Here is a 27586-nt window from a genome sequence, read left to right as displayed (position 1 = left end):
CACGTAAGCAACGCCTTTCCCCTTCGTCAAAGCCAGGCCGGGGCACGCTGCCTGCAGCCGCTTCCCGCCGCACAGCCTCGCTTTTCCCCCACACCAGACCCGAGAACTGCCCGCGTCGCCCGCCTCACGCAGGCCGCGACGCTACGGCGCGGCGCAGCACCGCCCCGGGCCGGCGGCTGCGCGCAGGCGCCGTGCGGGCAGGGCGCGCCCCGCCGCCGGTGGGCTGGGCCGGGCCGGGCCGGGCCGGGCGGCGGCAGCAGCAGGGCGGCTGCCGACGCGGAGGCAGCGCGGGCGAGGCGACGGGCATGGCTCCGCCAGTGACGGACAGGATCCCGCTGACTGCTTCCTCGCTGGGCCCGACGGCTGCCTGGCTGGGCAACCGCTCCGCTCACGGTGGGTCGCTGCGGCCTCGGTCCTTCGCCGCGGGTGGGAGCTGTGTCGGAGGAGAAGCTTCAAGCCGGGACCCCCTCGCTCCCCCCCGGCGGCCCCGGAGTCTCTCCGCGGGCTCCCGCCGCCGGCTGTGACCTCGGCGGGGAGTGCGAGCTGCCGGGCCCCGCCGGCCTCTCCCGCCACTCGGGGGCCTCGGCTGACCCCGCTGCTTCTCCCCCGGGAGCCTCCCCCCCCCGCCCGCTGCCGCGGGGCCGAAGCCGGTGACTGGGGGGTACCTGGCGTTTGAGTCCCTGCGCCGCGGCCCGTTGGAGAGCGGCAGGACAGGGGCATGTCCCCCCTCCGCCCTGGCCCCTGGGCAGCCCGGGTGGAGCGAGCAGGGAGGAGGTCGAGGCTCCGCCGCGGCAGCGGCTGAAGTCTCTCCCGCCTGTCAGCGGAGCGCGGCCGTGGGTGGTGGGGGCGCTCGGGGCGGGAGTGGGGGCTGCTGGGTCCCGCTCAGGCGGGCTGGGAGAACCGGTGCGGTCTGCGTTCCCCCTGCGAGTGCCTTCGGCGATAAAACGGTTCTTAATGTCGCGACAGCCCCCGCCCCGGACTGTTAATTTAGTCAGGTATGGCCATGAGTTGCGGAAAAAAAGAAAGAAAAAAAACTCTAATGAACTATACCAACTCGAGTCTGGTAACTTCTGCATAGTTGATTTCACTTTAAGCTGGAATCGGATGGCTCACAAGATAGAAATGCATCAAAGAATTGCTTCTACTTCACCATCTGTTGTGAGATTAAACTTGGTTTAGCATTTACATTTTGAAAATTCAGTTGACTGTAACCCTTGAGATCTCTGAAGAACGCTCGCGCACGTACAAGTGCCAGAGGAAGTTAGTTTTAAATGACATTTTCTTTGTTTATATCTAAACCCAAATGTTATGGTACTAATAATCTCAAAGTGAAACTGATTTTCTTGCCTGTGTAGTCTGAAGTGCCTTTTTGTGTGTTGTCTGTGCTTCTCAAACATTTGTGTTTAAGCTGATGGTCATTTTTACCTGCCATGACCTTCAACTTGATCAGCTTTATTACCTTTGGGTGGTATGACATTGATAAGAGTGTACCAGCTTGTTTGAGAGTAAACTTTAAACTTAGTGGAAACGGTTAACGTGGACATACTTACTAGCATAAAATTAAGCAATAAATGTTTCTAGTCTTTCTATACTTACTTTTGTACATCTATTGTACATCTATTTTGTACACTATTACTTGGTGCAGGCCAGCTTGGTCAGAAAGGAATGAGATATCTACCACCTGCTATTTGTTTTCCAAAAGCAAGAGGAATGGAAGGCTTGTCATCCAGTTCATCCTTCTCTTCAGGAGAGCGGAAAGAAATAAGTACCGCTAGGCACAACTGGGGCCAGTAAAATGGTGCTAAAGATTATCAGAACTTTTTTTTTTCCCAGCTAATCGATTTCATTGAAAGAGTTTAAACATCTTGAATTTCAAATTTGTGTTGACTGGTAGCTAGTGCTCTCTGAGGCCCTAATTCTTATTTTTTCCAGGTTTTGTATGCAGAGGTAAGAGAAGGAGAGGAATTGTGGAGTTTTCTTCTCTTCTTGAGGATGACCATCTCTTTTTTTTTTTTTTTTTTTTCTCCTCAGTTGCTTTAGTGTAAAATATTTTTTAACAGGTAAATTAATTTGCTTTTTGATGGTTGTTACTTTGGTATATTACTGCACGTTTCTACATGTCAAGATTATTATACAGTTTACCTACTACTGGCATCTTGAAGAGAGTATAAACAGATGTTTCAGTAAACCAAAGGATGTGTATACATAGGCTTATACTGACTTTTTACAAATGTTTATACTCAGGATTGCTTTATTGAGCTTGAAGGCAGTTATGCTGGAGGACTGTTAATATGCCATGTGCATTGGTAGGATTTAATAACGATAGCAGTAATTTAGTCTGTATATCTGGATGATCAGAATTGTACTTATGAAAGCTAAAAGTTGGCAAGTCTAGCAGGAAATGCGAAAGCTATGAAAGAATTTTTTCCTTCCTCTGAGTTTGCCAAATGCTTTCTGTCAGTTTATCTGCTATATCTTCACACAGGAGACATATTGGTTTTGGTTAAAATTGATTTTTGACTCATCTAAACTAGTGTGGATGTTAGTTTGCATAAATGCATTGATGTGATGTGTTTGGTAGCATTGATTTAATGCTGCTCGCTAGATGCTGCTTGCACTTGTAAATTTACCTGTGATATGGAATACTTTTGAATATCTGGTGTGTCCAGGAAGGATATTTTTTTTTTTTTTAAACAGCCAAACTGGTGAAGTGTGCTTTATTAAATGTGTGTGGTAGCTGCATGCAGTGCGTATTTTATTTGAAAACTGAAATCTGAGGAAAAATTTTCCAAGAGAAATGCAAATGCAAAGCATCAGTCTTCTGTATTTTTGCAGTAGGAGCTATGTGCTGCGCAAGTAGTGACCAAAGCAATTACACCGCAAGCACTGCAATCTTAACACTGGTAAACAGTGAAACATGAACTTTTTGTCTCTGTATATGTCTCCGCAGCATTATCAACCACATATTGTGTCACACACAAGGAATGGACTGAGTCTCTGTTACTGCCCTTCATACTGCAGTTTTTCCCTTTCTCAACAGGACAAAACTGCTCTAGATATTCTTCTCTTCATTGTTTTTCTCATTGAATTCTTAATGTCAGATGCCTTCATGGTGTGATTGTTTGGGTGACTGGGTGACTGACAAGATGATTTATTAGGTTTGATCTTCCTTTTTTGTTCCTAACAAGCTCTATCTGGGAGTGTAGAAATAGTGGTGGTTTAAAATTGTTGAGGGTTACGTGCATTACACAGTAACGCTTTTAGCTATAGTTGGCTGTTAATAGGACCTGTCCTTACACAGGAGGTATCTCCTCTCTGAATCCCCACCCCCAGGCTTTCAGGGAAGCCCGCATGAAACTTTTTGCAGACAACTTACATGCCCTATCAACACTTTCAGTAATTCAGAAATAAGTAGGGATTAGGAAAGAACTCATCAGGGCAGACTTACCTCTCAGAGTTCAGAGTAGAAAGCTCTCTTTCCAGACCTACTGCAAAATTTGCCCACAATCACAATTTTTGTGGTGACTTCAGTGAGCCAAATACTCAGCCTCTAATTTAAGGACTCTTAGCAGGCTCCAGCTTGAGGTACTATGAAAGACTTGCAGTTTTATGGTTTTGAATACAATTTTGGGTAGTAAGGGTGCTGTTAGGTATTACATTCAAGTAGGTCATCCCTGAGACTTGCTGCATGCGTCTTGCTATCAGTGTTCTCAAAGTAGGTATGGTTAGAACGAGCTTTAAAGAAACGTGGTTGATCCTTCTGCTCACTTTTTTGAGATATTGCTTTTGACAAATCTAATGAACGTTTTGAGGTCTGTTCTTAACAGCAAACCTTAAACAACCTTGGTTAACCTCTAAGGCAACTGGCAGTACTGTTACTAGTTGTCAGTATGTTCTTTCATCATGTGCCTTCCTTTTTCTCATCAGACTTCCTGCTTATTTCACTTCTGGTTGTAGGTTCTGATTACTACAAGGAAGCTAGAAGTTAAGCGGAATTCACAAACTTGTTGAATGTTCCTCTTCGATGATAGGTGTTTTTCCTTTGTTATTCAGTTTATGCATATTCCCTAAAGTACAATTTCCTTGAACAATAGACGGAGCAAATGGTAGGCAATAGGTTTTCTTCACTTAAGAGTTTTTTCCTCTAAAAAATAAAATTTTTTTTTTAACCTGTTCTTTGCTGTCTTTTCTAGTTTGCCTGGTCTCTTCTGTAGCTACCACCTTACTGGTAAGGCAGAGAAACCCAAACATTTCCTAAATATCTTTGTGTGTGTCTGTTTTGGGCAGTGATATATTTTGACTTGTGATTTAAATGACTTGTTATTTCATCTACTTAGTTATGCAAAGGCAATTTGACTGTAGTGTCCAGGATAGATAAATACTATTTAAATCAGACAACTCTTGAAAAGTATATTTAATTTGAAGTCGCAGCAAACTGTTCTGGCTAAATTTACTATCATTAAAATAATGAAAAACCTGCATTAAATCAGTACATAATTACCATCAGAGTTCTAAACATTCACTGCTAAGCACTTGAATTAAGAATCTAAAAAATGAAATTAGACTTTGATAACAGAAACGTCTGTGCAGCTCTAGTAGAACGCTTTATATCTAAATAAGTTGAATGTAGTAAATGAAAGTAAATAGCTGATTTAGAGCTTCTTTCTTTTAAGAAAATATCCGTCACTTCTGAAACGCCAAGGGACATAAGCTGGCCATTTTTAGCATTTAATTAATTTCACTAAAACTCCATTACCTTAGTAAGTTTTTAAAAATAAAGTTAGTTTTCTTAAATTCTTGAGAGTGAGGTATTTAGTGTGTATTTAGGAAACTGAGCTAATAAACAAGTTTCTTTATTTTTATGCCTGAATTTAGAAGTGTGTAACTTAAAGTTTTACTTTAAATGATACTTAAAATGAATGCTTTAAATCAAAGCGTACATCCATCCACCTTAGATGTCCGGCCTGGAGGTAGGAAGCGTTGTTATAGTTTAATGCAGTTCAAAGTATACTTCCCCTAGAGCCAGGAGAGGATGAAGCACTAGGTATGATCATCAGGTGCCTTTTCCTTGCAGGGTGAACTGAGGTCACAGCTGCCTGAGCATTCCTCCTTGTGGCATTGCCAGCTTAAGCAGTCCTTTGATTATGCCCTTTAAACAGTGTGTAGGTCCACATGGTGAATTGAACTAGAAGTGATCCAGGTATGAAAGAAAGAAAAAGAAAAAAAAAACCCAAACCAAAAAACCACCCAAGCAAACCATATTCTGTCTAAATTATTTTGAACCTTAAGTGATTGCTCTTTTTCCACAGATGGGTGAACTGGCACATTAATGGTGAGGAGGGGGAGAAATGCATAAGCTGATGTTGCTACTGAGACATGCATTCCAGCTATGCTTAGCTGAGATGTTTGAGCAGATCATATGCCATATCTGAATATTTCATTTGTCTTGTACTTAAATAGGTTGTACATTGATTGTATTTAATTTCTTTATTAATTAATATTAAGGCCAACAATAGTTTATTTCTGTATACTGTGAGATTGATAGCTACATTTAATTTTTGTACCTGAAAGCAGGAAATACGATCACGTAACTCCTTGAACTTTATGGAGAAGACGACAGTGAGTATGTATGTACTTATTTTTAGCAGGTAGATGGCTAGAACAATCAAATTCATAAAATGTAAACAAAGTTCTTTAAAAGGCATGCCATAAGAAATAAATGGCGTGGGCGTAATGGGCAAAATCCAGAGTAACCAAATATGATTCTTTATCAGTAGAGCAGAGAGAAGATTACATCATTATTTATGGGCTACTTTCTGTAAATTCAGTAATACAAAAACAACTGGAATGTGCTTGAAGTAATCAGCTAGATGTAGATTATAATTAAGTTTAGTGTAGGAGATTTAGAAAAATAAATATAATGCATTATTTTAATGATGAGTTTTATGTTGTTTATGTAACAACTAAACAGTTTTGATCTTTGTTACAAAAAGGATTTATTTTTCAAGAATCTGAGTTGTTTAAGTAATATTAAATATTTCTAGAGATTTCTCGTGTGCTTTATGAAAAGTTTGAGAATTGTCTATTTAGATCAACACTAAAGGCAAAGCTTTGAGATAACTGGGGCTCTTATTGGGGAGGTCCTAGTGATCATGCCAAGTATGAAATCTCTTCAGGTACATGCAGCTAAAACCAAGGAAAGAGTAATTCTGTAACTCAGTGCAAGCATAATCTGATATTGTGGTAGTGGATACTAAAGGAGGAATTGTTCTGATCCTCCATTTGCAGTGAGAAAGAAAATAGGTGTGGAGGGCAAGCTATTACCTTTGCAGGATCTTTAGCCACGCTTGGCAGATAGTTGTCTAGGTACAGTTAATCCTGCTTTTTGACAGTGGGATGAAGTGGGATGACCTCTCTAAGGTGCTCCCATCTCTCTTTTCTGTGAGTTTCTAAAACCTTAAGGGGAAAGAAAGTTTGTTACAGAGCAATACCTTTGCTTACATGGTCTGCTTCAGCTTCATTCTTATCACAGCCTTCAAGACACTGTAGTCTTGGAATATTTTTGTGGTCAAACATTATTTTACTAATATGGAGGGAATACAGTGTTTAACTAGAATGTTAATAGATATGTCTAGGCTACGTGAAAATTGCAATTTGATGAAGGATGAAATATCTTTTCATTAACTTGCTGACTTTTTTCCTCCTATATTCTATTTCCTAAAAGTGCTGTGAAATTTTCTTAAGCCATTGCTGAGATGGAAGAACGCTATCTTTGTCAGAGTAATAATGATTAGAACCAGTGTAAAAGACTTGTCTGAAGTTCACTGTCCTTATATTTTACTTTTTAGTTAAGGATTAAGTAAGGGCAGACAACATTCAGGTTCAATACTGTCCCGTCCCACTTGGTGGGTGAGGGTGAGGTTAACCTTTTGATTCTCTATGCGGTAATCTCGAGCAATGACAATTACTCAAGAGGTTCAATCAGATCACAACTTTACTCCAAACTTGCTTAAAACTTGGCAGAAAACAGCAGATAGTGGCTTGGCAAAACTTGTAACAGTATAACCATGACAAACTCGCAACAATATTACTACGACAGGTCCGCAACGATATTAGCCTTATGTGCCCAGAATGAGATCAGAAAACAGAGAAAAAGAGAGATACAAGAAGAAGGGGAGAGAAAAGCAAAGGTATCACCACCCTTGGATCCAGCGATGGTCTCTGCTTTGGGTTAGGGCCCTCCGGTGGCGGGCGCACAACGTGGCTCTTTGCAATTGTGTCTTTTATAGTCTAATCGTCGTCCACAGTCACGCCTCCTGAACACTTGTATGGATTCCTTCTAGACAGTTCTTGACACACGTGGTGGTCACCTGCTGAGCATGTGTGGCTTATTGGGGTGGTGGTCTTAGGGACTTCCCAAGGAGCTACAAGCCCCCTCCTCAAATAAACTTCGTGTGACCCCCTGGCCACATACGGTGTGTTACCAGGCTGGCTCTGTCGAAGCACGGGGCTGTGCGCCCCCCGACATGCCCCCTGTGTCCATGCCCACCTACTTCTTGCTGCTGCGGTCCCTCGTTGCTATGCAGATGGTACCTTAGTTTGCTACAACGTTTGAGACATTGACATATGTTAACTCTTTCAGTCCCTTGCAAATACTTAACATATATTCATTTTTATGCAAACAGGAGTACATGGGATCTGAATTAGTAGCATGAATGCAATCTGTGACCTACAGCTTAAGCATCACTTTAAACATGCTGGATATTGCTCCTAAATCTTTTTATTTAGATCACGTCTTCAAGTAATTTTGATATGTAGACTGGTACACAATGACAGGTATATAAAAATGCCAGGACAGCAAAACACCGAAGCAAATGAATTTCTATATGAATTGACTGAGTCAAGGAAGATTGCTATGGCCTGAACTTGTCGTTAAAAACCATTGTGAAGCAACATCATACATCATAAGAATGAGGTAGACTATCAGCAGTCTGTTAATAAGCATAATATGCCTCTGGGGAAGAGGAATAGGGAACATACAATGAATGATGTAGCTATGACTTGGGACATAAAATATATTGCTCATTAGCTAGGCAAGGCTTGTTTTTGCATTATGTCATAACTGCTGAGGCTTTTGAGGGCAGACTCCTTGATATGTGTAGGGTGTTTGATAATGAAAGCTGAGTGCTTTACTCTGCTTATAAGGTTACATAGCACCAGGTATTTGATCCAGCTAATTAATTTCTTCTGGGATTTTTTTGGTTTGCTTTGGGTGAATTTTTACATCTCTGAACATAAAATGAATGGCATCAAGCAGTTTATGGACTTTGTGTAAATTATGTATTTATATAGAAATATTACTGATTTAATGTTTTACTAGTAATAAGCAGAATACCTTGCAAAGTTGTGTGTATCTTGTTGAATTTTAATGGGAGAATGAGATTTTTAGGTATCTAAGGACAACTGAAGAAACATCACGTAGGCTTATCTATATAGGCTGATATGTTGGAGTATCTATGTTTGTTAATGCATTTTTAAATGGAAAAAAGCTCAAAAAAAAAGTTCAAAAGCTCTTTAAATCTCAATCCAATTAGTGGACTAATCTAAGCTACAGAGTATTCAGCTGATAAATGACGAGTTTTTCAACATCCTTCTGTCAGGAAAAAAGTGCCTGTATAGGCACAGTTCTGGCAGGGTTTTTTTCCTGGTATAGGTTGCATCTACCCTTTGAGAATTTGTCTAGATTGTCATCACCTTTTGACTGCAGTTTAGATTGTGGCTGATGAGGTTTTCTCGTTGGTATTTCAGGTGGCAGTCTATGAGCAGAAGTGCTAAACTAAGTCATAAAACAGATTATGTAGGTAGAAAAAGAAACAGAAAACAAAGAAACTCAAACCATGGTTCTTACTGTGCAAGCATTTACAGGTGATATATATTAGCTAGGCTGGGAATATCAACCTGAGTAGTTTCTGATGGTTTGCTTTTTTTGGAGGGTGGGGATGGTATTTAGTGATTGCTCAGCAATGATCTGTCCTTCTGAAAATGTGATGTAGCTTTGTTGCTGAAGTTTCTTGTGAATTTGATTGGCTCACGTTTATATAGTTTTTTTTTTCTTGTTTGCTGTGAACATTTACTAGTATTTGGGATTAATTTTCCCATTTCCTTTGTGTAATTGTTTTCTTCTGTTGATTGTGTGCAGCTTTGTGAATCAGCTTTGTATTTTAAATTGCATGTATGTTTTCAGTGGCTGTGTCAAGCTGATGGGAATTCAAGTTGACGATTTAAAAATAATTATGTAGGACATTATACTGTGGTTTTTTTTTTTTACACATAATTAATCTTCCTGCCCTTATTTTTGGAGCATACTCTGAGACTATGGCTCCATGTTACTACAATTACTTTAGGAAAGCTTGTTCTAGATGTATTCATCTATCCTTGCTCATGGTAGCTTAATCTCCTACTTCAGCTTACTCAGTCTCTTCATTGTCTTGATTGAGCAGTTTGCCAAACCACAGGTTATACTCATTCAGTAAAATGACTGCTTAAAAATTGAAGACTTTTTGAGGCATTTTTTCTTAAACCCTGGTCATCTCGGTAATTCAGTTTAAAACTGTTTTCAGGGCTACAGTCAGGAGCACAACCAGTGGGGCAGCAAAGGACTGAAGGGGAAGGGACCTCTTAAAGCCACTTTGCATTTGGAGAAATTGTAATGAACCACAACTTGGAGAGTCTGAAGCATGGGCCTTTAGCCATGCAATAAGGCCCACTTGCTTGCTAGGTTTGAAGTGGGAATTACCTACCACGGTTATGGAGAAAATACTGAGAGATGTTATTTGTTTGGGCAATGCATGCCACTCTTGCCACAAAGAGAGGTAGAAAACCTAAAAAGTCGAGTCAGATTCATTTCGTGGCCCTTCCACCTTTTAGCTTGACTAGTAAGTGGCTGTTGATGTCTTAGAAATAGTGTAGTAGGTCTTTGCCATTCATTCTTAATGGATAATGTGCAGCAAAATCCAAAGCATCTGCCTATTTTTGTCTTATATTTGAACATGAAGGGTGCTTATTTATTAATATGCTTCTGAGCTTGTGATGTATACTGTTTAAGTTGGATTTCTTAGATTCTGAGATGTACTCATCAAAAAAATACTTCTCTGGTGTGATGGCTTTTCTCCTTCCTGGGAAGTAAATTAAGCTACTTTGTGTGATTAAGTGGGGGACTTCATAGCTGTTGCTACCTGATGAGTTAGCAAAAATAAAAAAAAAAATTATAACTATTTTATTTTGGTATTTAAAAACATAAATTATAAATTCTTAGAAAGCAAATAAACTGTATGTAAGATCAACTTTCTCAGTTATATGATTGTGTCCATTACCCTTTCCTGTCTTTTGTTTCCTTGTAGTGTAAAACAATTGCAGCCTTAAAGTGTTAAATTGTATATATTGTTCAATTGTCCTACTCTGGCATAAGTTAAAGCTTCTAAGGGTTACGTATCTAGTAAATTCTGCATACAATTATTTGTAGGATTGCTAGCTTCTCTTAAAAGTGAATAGCTTCCTCTTTTGGTTTTGGAAGCAAGCTAGACCATCCGGCTTTGTCCCAAGCAAACATCCTGAGATTTTGTTTTAACATTTGGCCTTGTGATCTGTTCAGTTGTTTGTTTGCATTTCTTTCCATTTTTCTGCATTTCTACTATTGTCTAGAAAATTAGTTCAGAGAAATGCTTAACATATCTTTTTTTCTTTTTGCTAATTGAGGGTTTATCAGTTGTTATTTCAAAGAAGTTCCAGTGTTTTTTCACTTTGAGCAAGTCTTGTGTATTACTGCTGAACTGACAATTCAAGACTGTCCTGAAAAATTCAGAAATACTTTAAAAATAAAAGTATTTTAAAATATTATTATTATTATTTTATTTAAAAATAAAAGGTTTAGTGTTTTCATATAAAGAAAACTAAGGTAAATACCGAACTGCAGTTTTAAAAATCTTTTCTTAGCTGTCTGTCACTGGTATTTTTCAAATACAACTTAGTTATACAGTCAGTGCAGTAGAGGTGTTTGTGGAATAATGATCTTTCAGCAATTTTCTGGAGGCTTCTGGGTTTTTTTGTTTGTTTGTTTTTTTAAAGGGAGGGATTTGATTGTTCTAGACATTTCTGTTGTGAAAGTGTCACTGTCATGGAAATGGTTTTCTGATGAGTCTTCACTCCTTCAACCAGTTTGATTAGTGGAACGATTGTGAATTGCCTTGTCCATTTTAATGCAAGTAGATGGAAAATATCTTGAAATAGTGTTAGATTTTTTTTTTTATTGGTCTTCTTGGTTGTCATTCTTTCCTACTCCAAAAAATTGTTTTCAGCTGAAGTGGAGAAGAATAGAGGGTAGAAATGCAGGAATATTCTTGCATGTAGGAAGAGTAATATTTAAATCTTTATTATATGGGCTGGGGAGTGTGTAGAAACTCTAGAGGCTCGGAAGGAATTTTGAGTATGCAAATGTGTATTGTTGGATTTAGCTGAACAGTTGAACTTGTATATTTTTATATTTGATGTATGAGAAGGTACTGAGATTTTAATTTATCTGTGTATATTGGCCATAAAAGTGGGCAAATACCGGAACAGGTTGCCCAGAAATCTTGTGGAATGTCCATCCTTCAGATGGAGCTTACCTGAGCAACCTGATCGAATCAGAGCTGCTTTTAGCAGCGTTTGGACTAAGGAACTTCAGAGGTCTCTTCTAATGTAAATATTCTATACTTTTGGTAGTTCAAAAGCCCAATCTATAACATGGAATATACATCTGTTAAATTCAGAGCTGAAATGAAACAAAAATGCTTAATTGTGGGTATAGAGTTAGTGTGTGCCTATGCTGCAACTTCAATTCTTTTTAAATGAAAAGAAAAGCCTCTTTCCCATCCTGTTTCAAGTTTAAATACAAAATGGTTTCCAAATCTTAAACAAGTGAAGAATGAGCCCACCTTGTGCTGATGAGTAGAGGGTAAATGTTCGTTCTTTCGTGCTGTGAAATCTCACTGTTAAGAAAAAAATCAAGGCTATTTCTCTCACACCTGATACTTTTTCTTTGCAAGGGTCAATACTAAATCCTGTACTTACTTTCATATTAGGGAAGGATCCACGTTTTTTTAGCAATTTTGCATGAACTTAGGACTGGAGGAATGGTATAACATTTTCCTCACTGATGGGAACAAGGAGCAATGGTGGTGTTATTCTTCTGTGAAATATGCGAGCCATCTTGTTGAGATTACAAGCCTATCAGGCTAGAATATTGTTTGCTCTTCACTGTTATATTGAAGAAATATCATGTGGGTTTTTTGTATGTTAGATGTTTTATAATTGTTTTATGAAGAGGGAATATCTACTGTTATGGATGTGAGTTCTCAGCCAGTAGAGTGTGTGTTGCCCATTAAAGTCATCACAGAAGGTACATCACATTGATGCTATGGGGATTTGGTCATGCTTATAATTTTCTAAATGCTTTGAAGTGATTTACAGTGTATAGTAATAACTGTGTTTATTTGTTTATGTAGGTAATGGGGAGTTTCTCCAGGTTTGGTCAAGCTATGGCTTACAGACAACTACTTTGACAACTAAAACTGATGGCAATGATGGCAAGGCTGAACACCTAGAGTATATTGCCTTTGCATTGGTTCCCGTTTTCTTCATCATGGGTCTATTGGGGATCCTCATCTGTCATGTCCTTAAGAAAAAAGGATATCGTTGTACAACAGAGGCTGAACAAGTAGAAGAAGAAAAACTTGATGAAAAAATAGGTAATCAACAAGTCTAATAAACAACTTCCTATTTCTGCACATTGCAACTACTGTGGAATAATTTATCGTGAGACTTCTGTCATTTCTCTGTCTATATTTGACACCAAAACAATGTTAAGAAAACTATTTTTATTACCGTTATATGTCTGTTGGGTTTTGATCTTTGCCAGTCAAAACTAGGAGTGTTCCAATTTCCCATGCAAGTCCTCTAACATCAATTAAGAGCTTACAGAGGGATCAAAGTATCCAGTATATTTGTTTGCAACTATAGACTGCAATTGGAGTCACCAGATTGCTTTTCTGCATTCCACATGCTGTTAGCAACAAAGTATTATTATATATAATTCTGAGGAGTGACAAAAAGCTGCCATTTAAAGCCTAAAATCTTAGTTTTATCTTTAGCTATCTTAATTTGTTCCTGTTGTGCTGTCATTCTTATCTCCCCTCTCATTATAAAACTGAACCTTTGGACTGAGTGTCTATGTTCTGTTTTATGTAATGTGTGCTGCTTATAATTTTTTCTTAAAGATACCTTTATTTTTGTTGTAATGTTTGTTCGTTTGTGCTCTTGTTTTTATGGTTCCTTATTCCCATCTACTCTTACTTGAAAAAAAAACACCAAGAAAAGAGTGTTATCACTTGGGAAGGGCTATAGTAACCCAGTATAGCATTTGGCTAAGTAAATACAAGGGCCAAGTCACTTGTAAATACTTTGGGCCTTTTCCTTTCTCCCAATTAATTACTGTCAGTAGGTTCATAATAAGTGCAAATTACAGTGGCTCTGTGGTAAGGGTAGAGCCATGTGGGTGTCAGTATGTTCTTAAGCAGTTACTGCCTGGGGCATGTACGCCGTGAGTGGGACTATCTGATCTGTTAGTTCACCTGAGTGGTAACAGCAAGGTGAGCGGTAATGAAAGGGGAACAACTTTTAGTTCTTAGTTTGGGGAAGGAGCTGTGTCTAAGTTGCATTGCAAAGTTGCAGGTATTAGGATGAAGATGAAGCATGAGTACAGAGATGGGGAAGCCCCTAATTTACTACTTAGAGACAAATTTAGGGTCTCACCTATCAAACTTGCCTCAATCCTGTGGTTGGTTTTTTTTTTTATTTTTTTTTATAAAGCTAGTCATAACAATTGTTAGGAAAGGCCAGAGCTGTGCCTCTTCATTGTTCTATCTCTCTCCCCAATCTTTCTCTGCCTTCTGAGGTTATTCTGGGGAAGCGTCTAATATTGTTAATGGGTGTAATTGATTCCAGAAGTATTAAGTATGGTCATGAGGTTTCTTTCTTAAATCCCTTGCTCCTGTAGTTATATGAGAATTTTTTTTAATTAAAAAAATCAAATGTTATGTCCTTGTAGATGTGGTGAAAAGCTTAAATTGAATCCCTCTCATACTAGAAGCCGATAATACCTATTTTAAAATAGTGACTTGAGACATTACTGATTTTTTTTTTTGTTTGTTTTTCCTCCCTATTGTTAGGATTAGAAATGCTGCTCTGTTGTTTGTCTTCTCCTTGCTAGCTAGAGAAGGAATTTTGGCGTACACTTGTGAAAATATTGAGTTTATTCAAGTCTTAGATGAATATGGTAGAGCTGATGTGTAGATTCCATGAACTTGTGTTTAGGTTTTTCCTGAATAAGGACTAAAAAATCTTATCTAAGCTTTCCCTCCAAAGCGACAATAGGTCTTGTCTTTTTTTATGTAACTTTTTCTAGTGTGTGTTTGTTTTTGTTTTGGCTTGTTTTTTTTGTTTCTACTTTGTTTTAAAATAATTCAATTCTTGATTTGGAAGGCCAAGATATTGACGACATATTTATTTCCTTGCACAGAAATGAATGAAACTATAAATGAGAATAGCGACACTGTGGGACAAATTGTTAACTACATTATGAAAAATGAAGGTATAGTATTGTGCTATTGAAGTTATGAGCCTTTGTGATGGTGTTCTATAACAAATGTTTTTTCAGATATTCTGAAGTATGATATGTTCATGCGTTTTCATTTAATAACCATTTTGTACATGCTTAACTCTTTGAGATTGCCTTCAGAAGGCAATAACTTCAAACAAAATAGGGAATTTTTTTGCTTCCCTGAAAATTATTTTGTATGGTAGGTTTGGTTCATGCATTTCTTGATATTTTAACTATTTGTGTGTTTGATTTTTTTGGTTCATCCTTTTGTTTTGTTTGTGAAATAAAAGCTCAAGGTTGCTTTCTTAATGGCAATGTTTAAAGCATGTGAAATTTTTATGTTTTGACTAGATTAAACTTTTTGTCTTGAAATGATTCCTGCAGCTGTTGTCTGATGAAAGGTTTGTGCATAACTGAGACAATAGGGTAGACTAGCCCTAATGTTGAATTTTGGACATATCATCTTCATGCCCTGTGTGTGCAAAGTAAAGGATAAAGAAGAAGATATGACTGAAAAAATAAAATCACAGTTAAGCAGCCCATGGAATGCATGGTTAGTTCAGAATGTATTTGCCCAGTAGAAGAAACATTTAGGAGACTGCATGTTTTTATAGTACAAGAACCTTTAGCCTTTTAATTTTATATTTGTATAAATCAAAGTTCTCCTAAGCATTGAACTGGCTTTGAGTTACTTCTGAATGAAGAGCAGTCCTCTGGAAAAGTTGTATTTTTGGGTTTGTTTGTGGGAGTGTGGTTTTTTTTTTTCCTTAATAACTGTTAGGGCTTTGAGTGTGTGTATTTTCCCTTGACGTTGGGATTAGGTGCCCCATGTGTTTTTTAGAATATGTGAGCAATCGGTAGTTCTTGGCTGATAATTAATTTGTATTTTGTAGGGCTCACTTAAACGGTTGTTTTTAATCTGAGGTTGCTCTATACATGTGAGGTGATGATACTCTGTGGTCAAATGGATGTTTTAAAATTGTCAGAGATCTTGTTTGGGAGTGTTGTGCAGATGGCTACGTTACATGGCTTGTATTGGAGCAGAGCTTTGAGTGCAATATGAACTGTAATTTTAGTAGCTCATGTTAAGAAAATCCCATAGAATTATATTAACATTTTTTTGCATAATTCTCTCTCATGCCTTTTTGGAGATATACATAATGCAGTTATCTTTCTTTTAGATGAAATTTCTTTGAGGACCTTTAATTTTGCTGTTTGTTTTTTCTGAAGTTAGAGCTGTACACTTTTGAAGAGTTCTATTTATTCTCATTGCAGCAAATGCTGATGTGTTAAAGGCCATGGTAGCAGATAGCAGTGTCTTTGAACCTGAAAGGTAATTACTCATCTTTTTAATGCATGTTTCCTGAGGCAACTAAAAACATACCCTTTCAAAGGATTTTATTTCCTGAGCGCTTTTAAGACTACATCACTTTGTTGAGTTATTAGCTAAGAGGATAATACTTTGATTTCCTTGTGGTGTCTCTGAGTCACTAAATTTTAATGTATGCCCTGGGTTAGTAACTGGCTCTTCTGGTTATGTGTTCTAGGTGTGTGATATGGATTTATTGCTTTTTGGGCTCAGGATTTACAGAGGCTGCAAATACTTGTTTACTTTAGAGTGAAGTTACTTACAAGTTGGCTTAGTCCAAAGCTACTCTGACTTGAAAGAACAGAAGCAGTGCTCATTTCGTTTGTGTGGATGCTAACTTAAAATAGACATCTCTTTCTATGTCTCCTTCTGGTTTACTTTTTTCTTTAGAATTGTAGTAATATACATTGGCTGACCTGCCTCTTATTTTTTTTCACTACACACCTATTTGGAGAATTATGTAGAGAAAGTAGTTCAGCCCTTGAGTTATAGATGCATCATTTGTGTAAAAGTACTTATATCTGTACATAAGTACCTTTAAACTGTATCTGTACTACTCTGAATACTCTTCATATGTAACCCTGTGTTCATATTTAAGGCAGAGAAGATGAAGGTTCAGGTAGTACTGTGTCACTAATAAAAGAAGAAATGGGAGTGTATAGTTTTAGCAAAACAAAGAGTTGAGTATGCAACCGTTTGTCACCTGTTTCAATGGTGAGAGGCTTGGTTATTGAAGGAAAAAAATTGAACTTACGAGAGGAGTTCTCAAGTATAGGAATTAGTTTTAAACTTTTATCGTGCAGCAGAAATATTTGTTTGAATTTTAACTCAATCTTTTTGCGTAGGCATGTGTGATGTTACTTTGGGAGTTTTAGGCTGTTGTTCAGTGGTGAATTAAAATACAAAAAGTAAGGGGAAGGGAAAAATGATTGTTTGCTCTTACATCATTTCTGACAGATACTCCTATAAAGCTTTAGTAACTCAAGTGCAAATCCACTGTATTTCTTTGTAAGTTTGGTGCACTATGAAACGCTTCCTAATGATAGGAATAGTAATGGCTAAGTAAAATCTGCACTTCTGCCACTTAAAGCCATTAGTTCCTGTCTTTGCTTCAGATGTTGAACAGATTTTATTTCCCTTAATAGCATTCTCTTACTTATTTGAAGATCATTAAATGTCTCCTGTCAATATTTTTGTTTTGAAAATAAGTATCCAAGTAACTCCAGTCTTTTACAGCATGTTTTATTTCTTTAGTTTGTTCCTTCTGTTCTCCTTTGGAGTCTCTTCAGTTTGTTAGTATTTTTCTTGAAGTAACATTTCTAAAACTGGATGGAACGATCAGCTGAGGCATGATTAATGCTAAGTAATGTAACTTTAGGTTCACAGGTTATACTCCCATTATTTCCACTGTGAAATTTGTCCTTTTTAAGCAACATCATCATAATGATTCATGTTCAGCTTGTGATCTTCACCTTCTTTTTCTGAAGAATGGTCATCTGGCTAGTTGCTTTTTAATCTGGGTTTGTAAAGTTTTTCTGCTAAAGCACTGAAATTTGTGTTGTCCTTCCTGCAATACATCAGTATTTTTAATAAGATTTATGTATGTGTGAAGGTGTCTTTCACACACATGCTCTCCTCTGATCGTCCTAATTTCTCATCTTGTCCTCTACAGTTACTATGGGTGACCCAAAGTTTATGGGTACTTTAGCTATTCTTCTATTCCATTACCCAAGGAACTATTTAAAACACTGAGTATCATCAGGACCAGAATAACCACATTTAGTATGTCTTTCCAGTTTCATAGGAAGCTACTGATATATAACTTTCTGGTATGTCTTTGTCTTTTTTTTTTTTTTTAAAACAAGGTGTGCTAGCTTACGCTACAGTAACTTCTCATTTAATGCACTGAGCCCTAGCTTGCTTTAAGAGAATGTGTTGCAAGACAGTCTCAAAATTGTTGCTGAAGTCCAAAAAAGTACATCTTGTGGTTTCTATCTATGCTATCTGCTTTTCTGTTTTAGAAGAAAATTAGATTGATTTGATTAGATATTCTCAATAAATGCCTTTTGGTGGTTGTACTGCTTTTTCTTTCTTTCTAGGTACTTTAAAAAAAAAACGTTTTTCTGAAGCTTAAGCTGAATGATCTGTTGATTCCTTTTCTCTTCATGGCAGACATTTTAGTTTTGCCTCTTAGCAATATTCTGGGACTATGCTCTTATTCTGTGAGCTCTTAGAGATACTGTAACAATTCTGAAATACTTTCCATAGTTCTCCAAGTGTGAATTGCATCAGCTAATTAGATGTCTTCATCAGTATAAGTTCATGTAACCTGTTCTCTTCTATTTTAGTCTGATTTTTTTTTTTTTCATTTCCTTGCCCTTTGTGTTAGTTACCTTAACCACATGACTGCAGCTGAATTAATTTATGGAAATGACTTTAACTGCAAAAATAATCGGAGGGAACCTTAAACCAAACATCCTCACAAATAAACGGTCCCTGAAAAAAATAGCTATTCGCTAGACATAACTGAAGGTTATATTTTATCCTTTTTTTCCTTTTTAAGAAATAGGATTTTATAGTAAACATTAAATTTCCTTTATACTCTTTCTCACAGCCCTGTATCTCCTACCTCTCCTGGGAGTCCAACAAGTCCAGGGTCTCCTTTGTCACCTGGTGTTGTTCCGTTTAAACACAGCTGCAAAGGCCATCACTTCCATACTGTTGGAGGGGTAGTAGAAAAGGATGTTTGTACTCGTTGTAGCCACAAACGATGGCACCTTATAAAGCCAGCTCACAAATCTAAAGAGCACAGAAGAAGTCGTCTTGGAGAAGTTACAGTCCTTTCTGTGGGAAGGTAAGACTTAGGTCATTTTATTTGTATACTTTTCTTAGGGACACTACAGTGGCCCATGTTGGATCAGATATCCATTGATTCTACTCTGTTTATAGCATCAGTGATTGTTTTTCTGTAACCCTGTTACTCTTAGACTGAAGTTATTTCTGGAAGAAGTAAATGTGTGGTTTTTTTTTTTTTTAAGAGCTATGTAAATAGATGGGGATTTACTGTGGGTATAAATCCAAAGCTATCACTCTATTGATACTGGCTAAAAAGAAACAAGGATTGCACACTAATAAATTCCTCTGTTTCTGAATTTGATAATTCTCAAGTAAGTGTGAGCTATAGAAACCACTTTATTCTTTTGTTATTTTACATTCCTAGCTTATGTTGTAGTTGTCTTAGAAAATTACTGTTCTAAGAAGTAGTATGAAGTCTGTGGATTCTGCTTTAAAACACAATTCCCTGAGAAAGTGTGATTCAGCAGTAGTGAGTATTAAAAGTACATGTAGGTAATAGGAAGGAAGATTGCTCTGAAGGGAAGCTGGGTCCGTGTGGGTGTCTGCTCTGATGTCTAGGTCTTGGGACCTGAAAATGTGTTCCTGTCCATACACTGGGTACTGAGAACTAATCTCTGGGAAAGTACAGCTGAATGTTTCTTTTGCTTACCTCAGATTTAGAGTCACAAAAGTGGAGCACAAATCAAATTCCAAAGAACGGAAAAGCTTGATGTCTGTTACTGGTGTGGAGAGTGTCAATGGCGATATGCCTGCCATGCCTGCGAAACAGGAAGCGAGTGAAGCACCTGCCACGCCTGTGAAACAGGAGGAGAGGAGAAGCTCAGAGTAAACTGCAGGTATCAATCACTGGGAACTCATATTGAAAGTGGTACGTTGTGAAGTAAGTGACGATAGTCAGTAAAGAGAAATGAAGTTGAAAATGTATCAGTTCTGCGTGAAAACTCATCTTTCCATTTCAAAAGTTTCTACAGAAGTCTGCAAAAATTATATTTGATCACTCAGTTAATGATAAATTGGTAAAGGCTAAATTATCCACCAAATTCTTATCTAATTGTTTATTTAGACTTTGTAATTAGAGTAGATGTTGAAATAAAAACTACTTTGTGGAGGTGGCATCTCTGGTCCAAGAAATAAAACATCTGCATATTAATTTTTGGCAATAAACGATGGTTCAGATTTAGTGGCAATGTGCTTATTACCCAAAAGAAACAAATGCTGCTGACAGCTGCATCACTGGAATAACTACAGTGCTTCTTCCTTATGCTTGCTGCCCTGTACTGTGTGCTTGTCTAAGGTGACTGCTGACTAGATACTTCTCTGATAGATCAGTGGAGCTTTGGCTAATAAGAATGGAGACACATGAAAATGCTCGTGTCGCAGGGATCTATGGTAGGTTACTAAGCCAGGAGGTTGGGGTTTTCTTGTGAGTCATTAAACTTCAGTGGATTGCTTGAGGTACCCCATTAAGCATGTCAAAAATGTGTCCGGCATGGTTTTGGAACGCACCCCTGATGACTTTTTTTTTTTTAAGTTTAGCATGTCAGAGAAAAAAACCCTGTAAGTTAATATGGTTTGCTTCTAACTGATGACACACTGATTGATAATCTGAAGGGGAAAGGTGATTTTACACAAATGTGATTCAAAATACAGAGCTTGACCCTTGGGGAAGAAAGTGGTTCTAGGGTGACAAAGTAAAGGCACTGGATTTGAAGAAAGTGAACAAAGTGCATAGTGCCAAACTCTCTGTATGCTGAGAGAGGATAAAGTCGTGTTGTGTCAGCTCAGTCCAGTTTCAAACTCTCAGTAACTTCAAATGTAAGAGGGAAATGCACAAGTGGAAATTGGATATGTTTAAAAATGTAACAAGACCCAAAACCCCTCGAGTGTCTTGAGGTTAAATTCTGAAAGGCCAAGGTGCAAGATGTGGCCTTTTCTTTATATCTATTGTTTATTCGTTAAGAAAGCATTCTGTAATTGTATCCATTTAGAAAGGAAGACAAAGTAGAGAGCTGGTACGCAATGGGATACTTCCTCCCAACTTTTACTGGCAGCAGAGGTATGACTGTTGAACTAAGCAGAGTGTATTTGTCTGGAGACTGTGCCTCATCATTAAATTATACTCAATTTTTTGGAACCATTGCCATAGAAGAAGAAAGACTTGGAGATGTGGTATGCTTCCAAATGTTTAAAAAGCTGTGGAGGGTAATGAGGTAAATTGTTCTTTTTGCTCAGTGGGTAAGAAGGTAAATAGGCTAATTTGCAAGGAGGTGGAGTTCAGGTTTCAAAAATTAAGAAGTTGGAATAAACTGCTTGTCAAAGCCAGGGTAAATACGGCTGGCCCTGCCTTGGAGGTAGGTGATAGACTGTAAGGATGGTTGGGGTTTTTTGTTTTGCTTTTTGTTCTGTGGCAAATTTTGGCAAATCATAGCTTTTCTAGTGGCTGCTGTCTCATTGCTGCTCTGTAATCTGTGAAGGATCTACAGATGTCAGTGAAAGACAAACTTTACTCTTATTTTCTGATTCAGAATTACGTCCTGGTGCTCAGGTTTTTTTTTGTTGGTGTGGTTTCTTTTTCCTTTCTTCCCTTTTTAAAAATCAATATAAGCTACATGCGATAGGAGATAACCTCTTCCTTCACTGGCTGCGTTGGCATTTTCATGCCCAGCTAATTGTTTTCTTACTCCTGTGACTATTTTTTTTTTTCTTTTCTATATCTGTAATGATATGATCAGACAGTTTGTAATATGATTTTTGACTTAAAGGCAGACTAGTTGTCTTCTCTTTAAACATTAGAAATAGAAAGAAAAGGGCATATATGAAAATAAAGTTAATTCCAGTGCACTTTGATTTAAAAAAAAAAAAATCTTTTGAAATCACTCTAAAAATATTTTGTAGTTCAGTTTTCTTTCTAATTTTTTCTTTCCTCTCCTAAATAAGAAAGCTGTTCCCTGTAATTACCTAGAAGTTGTTCTCTAAATTTAAACCATTAGTACTTTAATCTAAAAATAAGCTGTTCTCTAGAGAGATATGATAGTATAGCTATAAAAAAATTAAATGTCCATCTATGGCAGCTTTTTATTGTAGAACCTCCCTTAGGATTAAAGTATTGCCCTTTCTGAAAACAAATGTTCTAATAGCAGAGAAATGGCTCTGGGGAATCTCTTGTAAAGGTCGCTCCAGTCCAACAGGACTATTTTGTAAATCATCTGGGAAACTAGCCAGGCCTGTTTGATGTGCACTACAAAAAATACACAGATCTTGCTTGAAAGACTATGATACTGTTCCCTAGCATGGTTCTAGATCAGTTTTTGTCCACTGCCATGAAAAGCTGTTCATATATAAACAGGTAGTAGTTAGACCTTTACTTCAGTTACTTATTTCACACTTCTAATAAATTATTATAGCTTAATTTACTGAAACTGAACAGATAAGGAGCATTTAAGACTTCTGTGCCTCCAGACAATAAATTTATGATAAAAAGCATATAGTTTTGGAGAATTTGGCTCAGGTCTTCAGATGCAGAGGAAGAAGGCAGACACAAATGTGTGTGTAACTGCTGCCAGAAAAGGTTTGTTCTGGCATTTGGAGGCAGTAGATTTGTGCTTTGTGGCCTGACTTTAACCGCTGTTCCTGAGAGTTCCTGTATGAGATGGAATTCCTGGGTTGGGCAGTACCTGAATGACATAATATTGCTGGTTGCTTGTGTTCATTGCTACTCTCGAGTTCAGGGTTTTTTTTCCCCTAAACTGACATGTTCTTAGTATTTTCTTGAAGCGACCTCTACAGTGTTTCAGCTTATCCTAGTGTCTTGCTGGCTGCATCATTTGAAGTCGTAGCATGTGTTCTCCACGTCTCAAAGGTCCATGTTCTCAGCAGACTCCATTTCATCAGTTACATTTATTTAAAATACGCTTAGTGGCACATAAAAAAGTAGTAGATATACAGCTGATAGTTGAAGTCAAAATTTTGAGTTGAGCTCTTGCACATCCATTGTGAGCTACTGGATAAACAAAAACTTAAGGTACTGGTGCACTGAAGCTACGTAACATTTTCCATTCCTAGTATCCTTTTCAAAGCTGTGTGTGCTTTGCACTGTGATGTGATTTATCAGTTTGTCTATGTGTTTGTCCATCCTTTTCATGAGTACCAGCTGAATTTTTAGTTCCTCTCCTTCAGGATTTCACATGCTAAACTTGCAATGCACAGCAACCACTTCATGCGATTGTGGCATTTTTTTCCATTTCAGAACATCTGCTAACTTTTTAATTGATGTGTTCATCCTAAAACTAATTTTGCTATTTAGGCTTATTTTTAGAATTGTTTTCTTCTCTTGCAGGTGGAACTTTTAGAAGAAGCTTGTCTGCTAGCACTTTGGAGAAAACTGAAAACTCCCAAGAGATGCATACTATTTAAGGAAATGTATTTATGGCACTGTAGCATTTTACAAGTTCTGTGATGGCATCCATGCAAGGTTAAACACTTAATGGTTTTTCACCAGTAAAATCTGTAAGATTTAGACACTTAAATACTCTTGAGCTGTGTGGACGTCATACCAAATGTTGGGCTTCATCTTGGAAAGAAAAAATACATATAAGTTTTTGGACAGGAAAGGTAAAAGCCTTATCAAATAATCTTAATGTTGTTGTACTTAAGCATTTTTAATGAGCTAAATATTATGAGTAATATGATTACCCTGTGGATAAACTGTGTTCAGCCCTCTGGTGCATCTGGATTTTTCTCCTCTGTTCTTCCCCTCCAGAATTGACAAGTGTTTGCTGAAGATAAAAGCAAGCCTTTGGAAGATGAAAATATTTTTTTAATCTAACTGCTAGTAGCTGAGCAAAACATACAAGGAAATAATTATGTCAGCCAAAATCTGCATGTGTGCCTTTAGTACCTAAGTCCTCGGATTCTGTGAAGGGCACTTCACAGGACAGAGTGGTTCAGCTATATGCAGATGTTAAATTAAATTGTTGTCTTCCCCACCTTACCTCCCCCTTACTACTTAACATAGGCTGAAGAGCATCTTTTTCTATGCAGTTGGGTGAGCTCTTGGGAAGGTTACTTTCCTCAACACCACTTGTTCTCCCATTTTCTTGTAACTACTCACTCGTGTTTGAAGAATGCCTAATAGTTTTGCCTTTCTCTTTTGTTTTTACCCACAGGTTCCTTTTTAAGCTAAGGCAACATGTTTCAACCATTAGATAAGGATATGGAATATTTGGCATTAAAAATTTATGGAGTATATACTAAAGTACTTCAGAGTGGCTTTATTGGACTGAGGGTAGCTATTTTCATTGGCACCAAAATCTTAAGTCAGTGTCACTCCTTTCATATTTTAAGTGTGACTTACTGCTAAAAATACCAGTGATGGTTTTGTGGTGTTAATTCTTTGTGTCTACTTATCATGATCTCTGCTTGTCCTGTTACTTGTTTTTGGGAGGGGATCTTTGCAATACTTCAGCAAACTTTGCTGTGTAACAGAAACTGAAAAGTAACATTTGTTCTGAGTGCCTAAGAATATAAGCTCTAATGTAATGCATTTTAGTAGAGATTGCACTATATTCTGAGAACTATAAAGTAACTTAATCTGCTTTATGAACTCAATGAAAATCAGTGTTTGTTTTGGAATTGATTTGTTTTAAATTAATACTTTCAATCCTTTTAGTCCAAGTGCTCTAAACTGTTTCTCCTTCATTCTCCTTCAGATCTGAGAATCAGGTTTCTTGAGTTTATGGAGTGTTAACAATCAATGTGTACAAAAATTAGTCTTCTTGCTTATGTACTAGATACTCCCACATCATGTCAGGAAACATCTAGTTTATTTCACTCTTGCTGAAAGTATGCGCTGCTGATGGTCTTCCTTCTACTTGCATCCACGAGATACTGACTGGACCTATCAGTATATACTTTTCACTGATGCTATATTTGCCAAAGAAACCCCCCCACAACCCACCAAAGCTCTGAAAAGAATAAATGGTTTATTATTCCTTTTAAAATGGATATTTTTAGATATAATTGTCCATCCTTGAGAACCCAAAATAACTGTTTGGCCAGCACTGGAATTTGAGTGTTTGGCGTCCCTGCTCCCATTAATTTAAACCTGGCTTATGAAATCTCTTCAATACTTAAATATAACATAAACACCAAGCTCACCTTACAGGCATACATTTAATATTCTTGAATTTTTTTCTTCTTCAAGCTTCACTTGATTATTTGTATGAAGAGCTAATGTTTCTAGAAGAATTTAATTAGTTAGCTTTCAGTTTCCAAGAGATTGAGAGCTATGAGTATAAAATGTTACTGGAAAAAGGGAGTATTGGGCAAAACCAAGCAGTTTCAAATAATTTTCAGAAAGGAGATACAGTTATAGACTGTCCCAAAAGCTTTTTTAAAAAAAAAAAAAGGGGGGGTATTTTGATAATATTGTGTTTTGATACATGATGAGTTAGTACTGTGAGTAAATTTGCCAAAAGGACGGAAGAAAGTTTAAAGAGAAATATGTATTTTTTTACTTAACTTAAAAGTAGTTTCTATTTTGATTCCATTGGAAATATGTAGAATAAAAGAAATGAAAATGTGTTAGATACATAAAACATTGTTTACCTGTGTAAAATACTTACATAAGGCATTATAAGACCTGATATGTGCAAGAATTTAATTTGTGCATTGCTACTTCAATAAGAGGATTTAGAAACTGTGTTTCATTGCATTTAACACTACACTCTGCTATTTTGTAGGGGTATGGACATTGCCATATTAGTCTGCCTTTCTTAAATTTGCATATCAGATGTATTTTTAACAAAATAGTTTATATACAACTTTTGTACTACCAAGCAGTAAATAAAAAATATTGATTCTTAAACTTCCTTGTGACTTCCTTAAGCCTGCATGTATTGTGTGAAATTTAACCTTTGCACAGTCTTAATGTATAATGCAATCTCTTTGCATCTTAAGTTTTTGTTTATGGAGGTAGTGAGAAGGTTAAGTTGTTGTGTGATGTACTTCAGAGCAGTTTTATTTTCTTGAGAAAGGACAATTGCAAATATTACTTTAGTGCCATATTTTATATGGGAAAGAAGAAAATCTGTGCTTTAATCCAAGCTGGTATCTGATTAAATTAAAGACCTTTTACCTTTAAAGTATCAAGACTTTCAAGACTTTTAACTTTTTATTATATTTGACATTGAGCTTTAAAAAAATACACGTCATTATTCTCAATTGTTTTCATAAGGTATGGAAAGAAAAATTACAAATGACAGGAAGCTCTTTGCAGTTGCTTCCTCTCAGCCTGTGTCCCTCTGTGATACTACAATGCTTAATTTGTTACAGTACGTTCTCACAGATGACTGTGATCTGTAAATGGCATTAAAAATGAGTTTTGCTGTATGAATAGTGTGAAGGAGGCTCAAAGCAAGTTGTTGTGGCTAGCTGAGATGTAATTATCAGTGTACCATCCTGTTATCAGGGTTTTTTGTACTTTATTTCATTGTTCCTAGCTGCATCACACAAGGTCTGTTTTGAGGTCTGTACTTGAATTTCAGAGGTTTATATACAGCTGTAGTTTATATTCAGAATTTAAAAAAAAAAAAAAAATCCCTCCAGGCCTTAATTTTCAAAGAGAATCGAGACACTGCTGATCATGAAGCTTCTGGAAATTGAACATGCTTTTCTGATTCTCATTTTCAGGGATTTTTTTTTTTTGTTCCTTTTTTCTGCTACATAACAAAATAACCTGAGAGTAATATATTATACTACTACTTGTCCCTTAGCATGTTTCTACCCACCCCCTTTTCCTTGACTTCCTAATGCTTTCAGTAACAATTTCAGGTTATATTGAAATTAAAACTGAATGCAAATATAACGATATCAACAAACTTTGATGCCAGAAAAGATGAGAGAAGATTGTAATTTTGTGTAATACACAGTTTTTATTAGATAATATGTGCACATATTGAAATACAAGAGGATTGCTGTATTGAAGTTTGAGAAATTCTATTATAACTGGACTGACACAGAGAAGTCCTCAAAAGAAATGTGAAGAATTTTTTCCAGACAGAATTTTTTTTTACATGGATAATACTTCTGTTATTTTTCCCCAATACAGACACTTTATTTTTTTAGTCGAGCATTATGCCAAAATTCAGGATCCTACCTCATGCTGCTGTAGCAAAACAGATAAGGGAGCTACTTCTATCTTTAATAAAATCTGATTTTACTTGTAAAAAGCACAGAGCACGTGTGCAATGTATTTTTGAAACATGGTAAGGATTAAAGCATTTTTCTTTTATTTCTGAATCTCTTTATAAACAACCTCAGTTGAAAAGCATGCCATAGTGGCTCATTGCTGTTTTCTTTCTAAACTGTCTCCCTGTTTTTCACAGGTACAGAAACCTTGACAAAATTGATACCTTATATGATCCCTGTACTCATAAGTGTTTTGTGTGTCACTTGTGGAAAGACAGTGTTATTTCAGCCAGCTGGTCTCATTTTTAAAAAAAAAAAAAAAAAAAAAAAGCTGAAGCACAAGTGTTTTCCTGTGTACTTCAAGTCTGTGGATAGATGTCGCATCTATGTGCTTTCTGTAGAAATGAACCCAGGCTCCAGTGTTCCTGAAGAGTGTGTGTGTACAGCTCGGAGCGGGGGGCTCTCTTCAGCCTGCTGGA

At 37.3% G+C, this 27586-nt stretch overlaps 1 protein-coding gene across 2 annotated transcripts; it reads left to right on the top strand.

Annotated features, from left to right (window-relative positions):
• The first annotated feature begins 292 nt into the window (after positions 1–292).
• RELL1 (RELT like 1) lies at positions 293–25779 on the top strand. Of its 2 annotated transcripts, XR_007766440.1 has the most exons (8): positions 293–393; positions 12543–12785; positions 14615–14686; positions 15971–16028; positions 18679–18918; positions 19575–19756; positions 23257–23531; positions 24086–25779. XR_007766440.1 is itself a non-coding variant. In XM_050896495.1 (7 exons), exons 1-6 carry the CDS (start codon positions 306–308, stop codon positions 19747–19749), a joined length of 876 nt encoding a protein of 291 aa, XP_050752452.1. In that variant the 5' UTR covers positions 293–305; the 3' UTR covers positions 19750–19756; positions 23257–25779. The 2 variants fall into 2 exon arrangements, 1 of the variants encoding a protein (XP_050752452.1); XM_050896495.1 differs by having other exon boundaries at positions 23257–25779.
• The last annotated feature ends 1807 nt before the right edge of the window (positions 25780–27586 follow it).

The sequence above is a fragment of the Gymnogyps californianus genome, chromosome 4 (assembly GCF_018139145.2).
Source record: "Gymnogyps californianus isolate 813 chromosome 4, ASM1813914v2, whole genome shotgun sequence".
Classification (NCBI taxonomy): domain Eukaryota; kingdom Metazoa; phylum Chordata; class Aves; order Accipitriformes; family Cathartidae; genus Gymnogyps; species Gymnogyps californianus.
The sequence above is the reverse complement of the archived record's forward strand: the minus strand, read 5'-3'. Positions and strand labels throughout refer to the sequence as shown.

Coding starts and splice junctions, on each gene's coding strand:
- RELL1 (XM_050896495.1), top strand. CDS start 306: ATGGCTCCGCCAGTGACGGACAGGATCCCGCTGACTGCTTCCTCGCTG. Junction 14,687..15,970: donor CTACATTATGAAAAATGAAG/GTATAGTATTGT, acceptor TTCTCATTGCAG/CAAATGCTGATGTGTTAAAG. Junction 18,919..19,574: donor ACAGTCCTTTCTGTGGGAAG/GTAAGACTTAGG, acceptor TGCTTACCTCAG/ATTTAGAGTCACAAAAGTGG.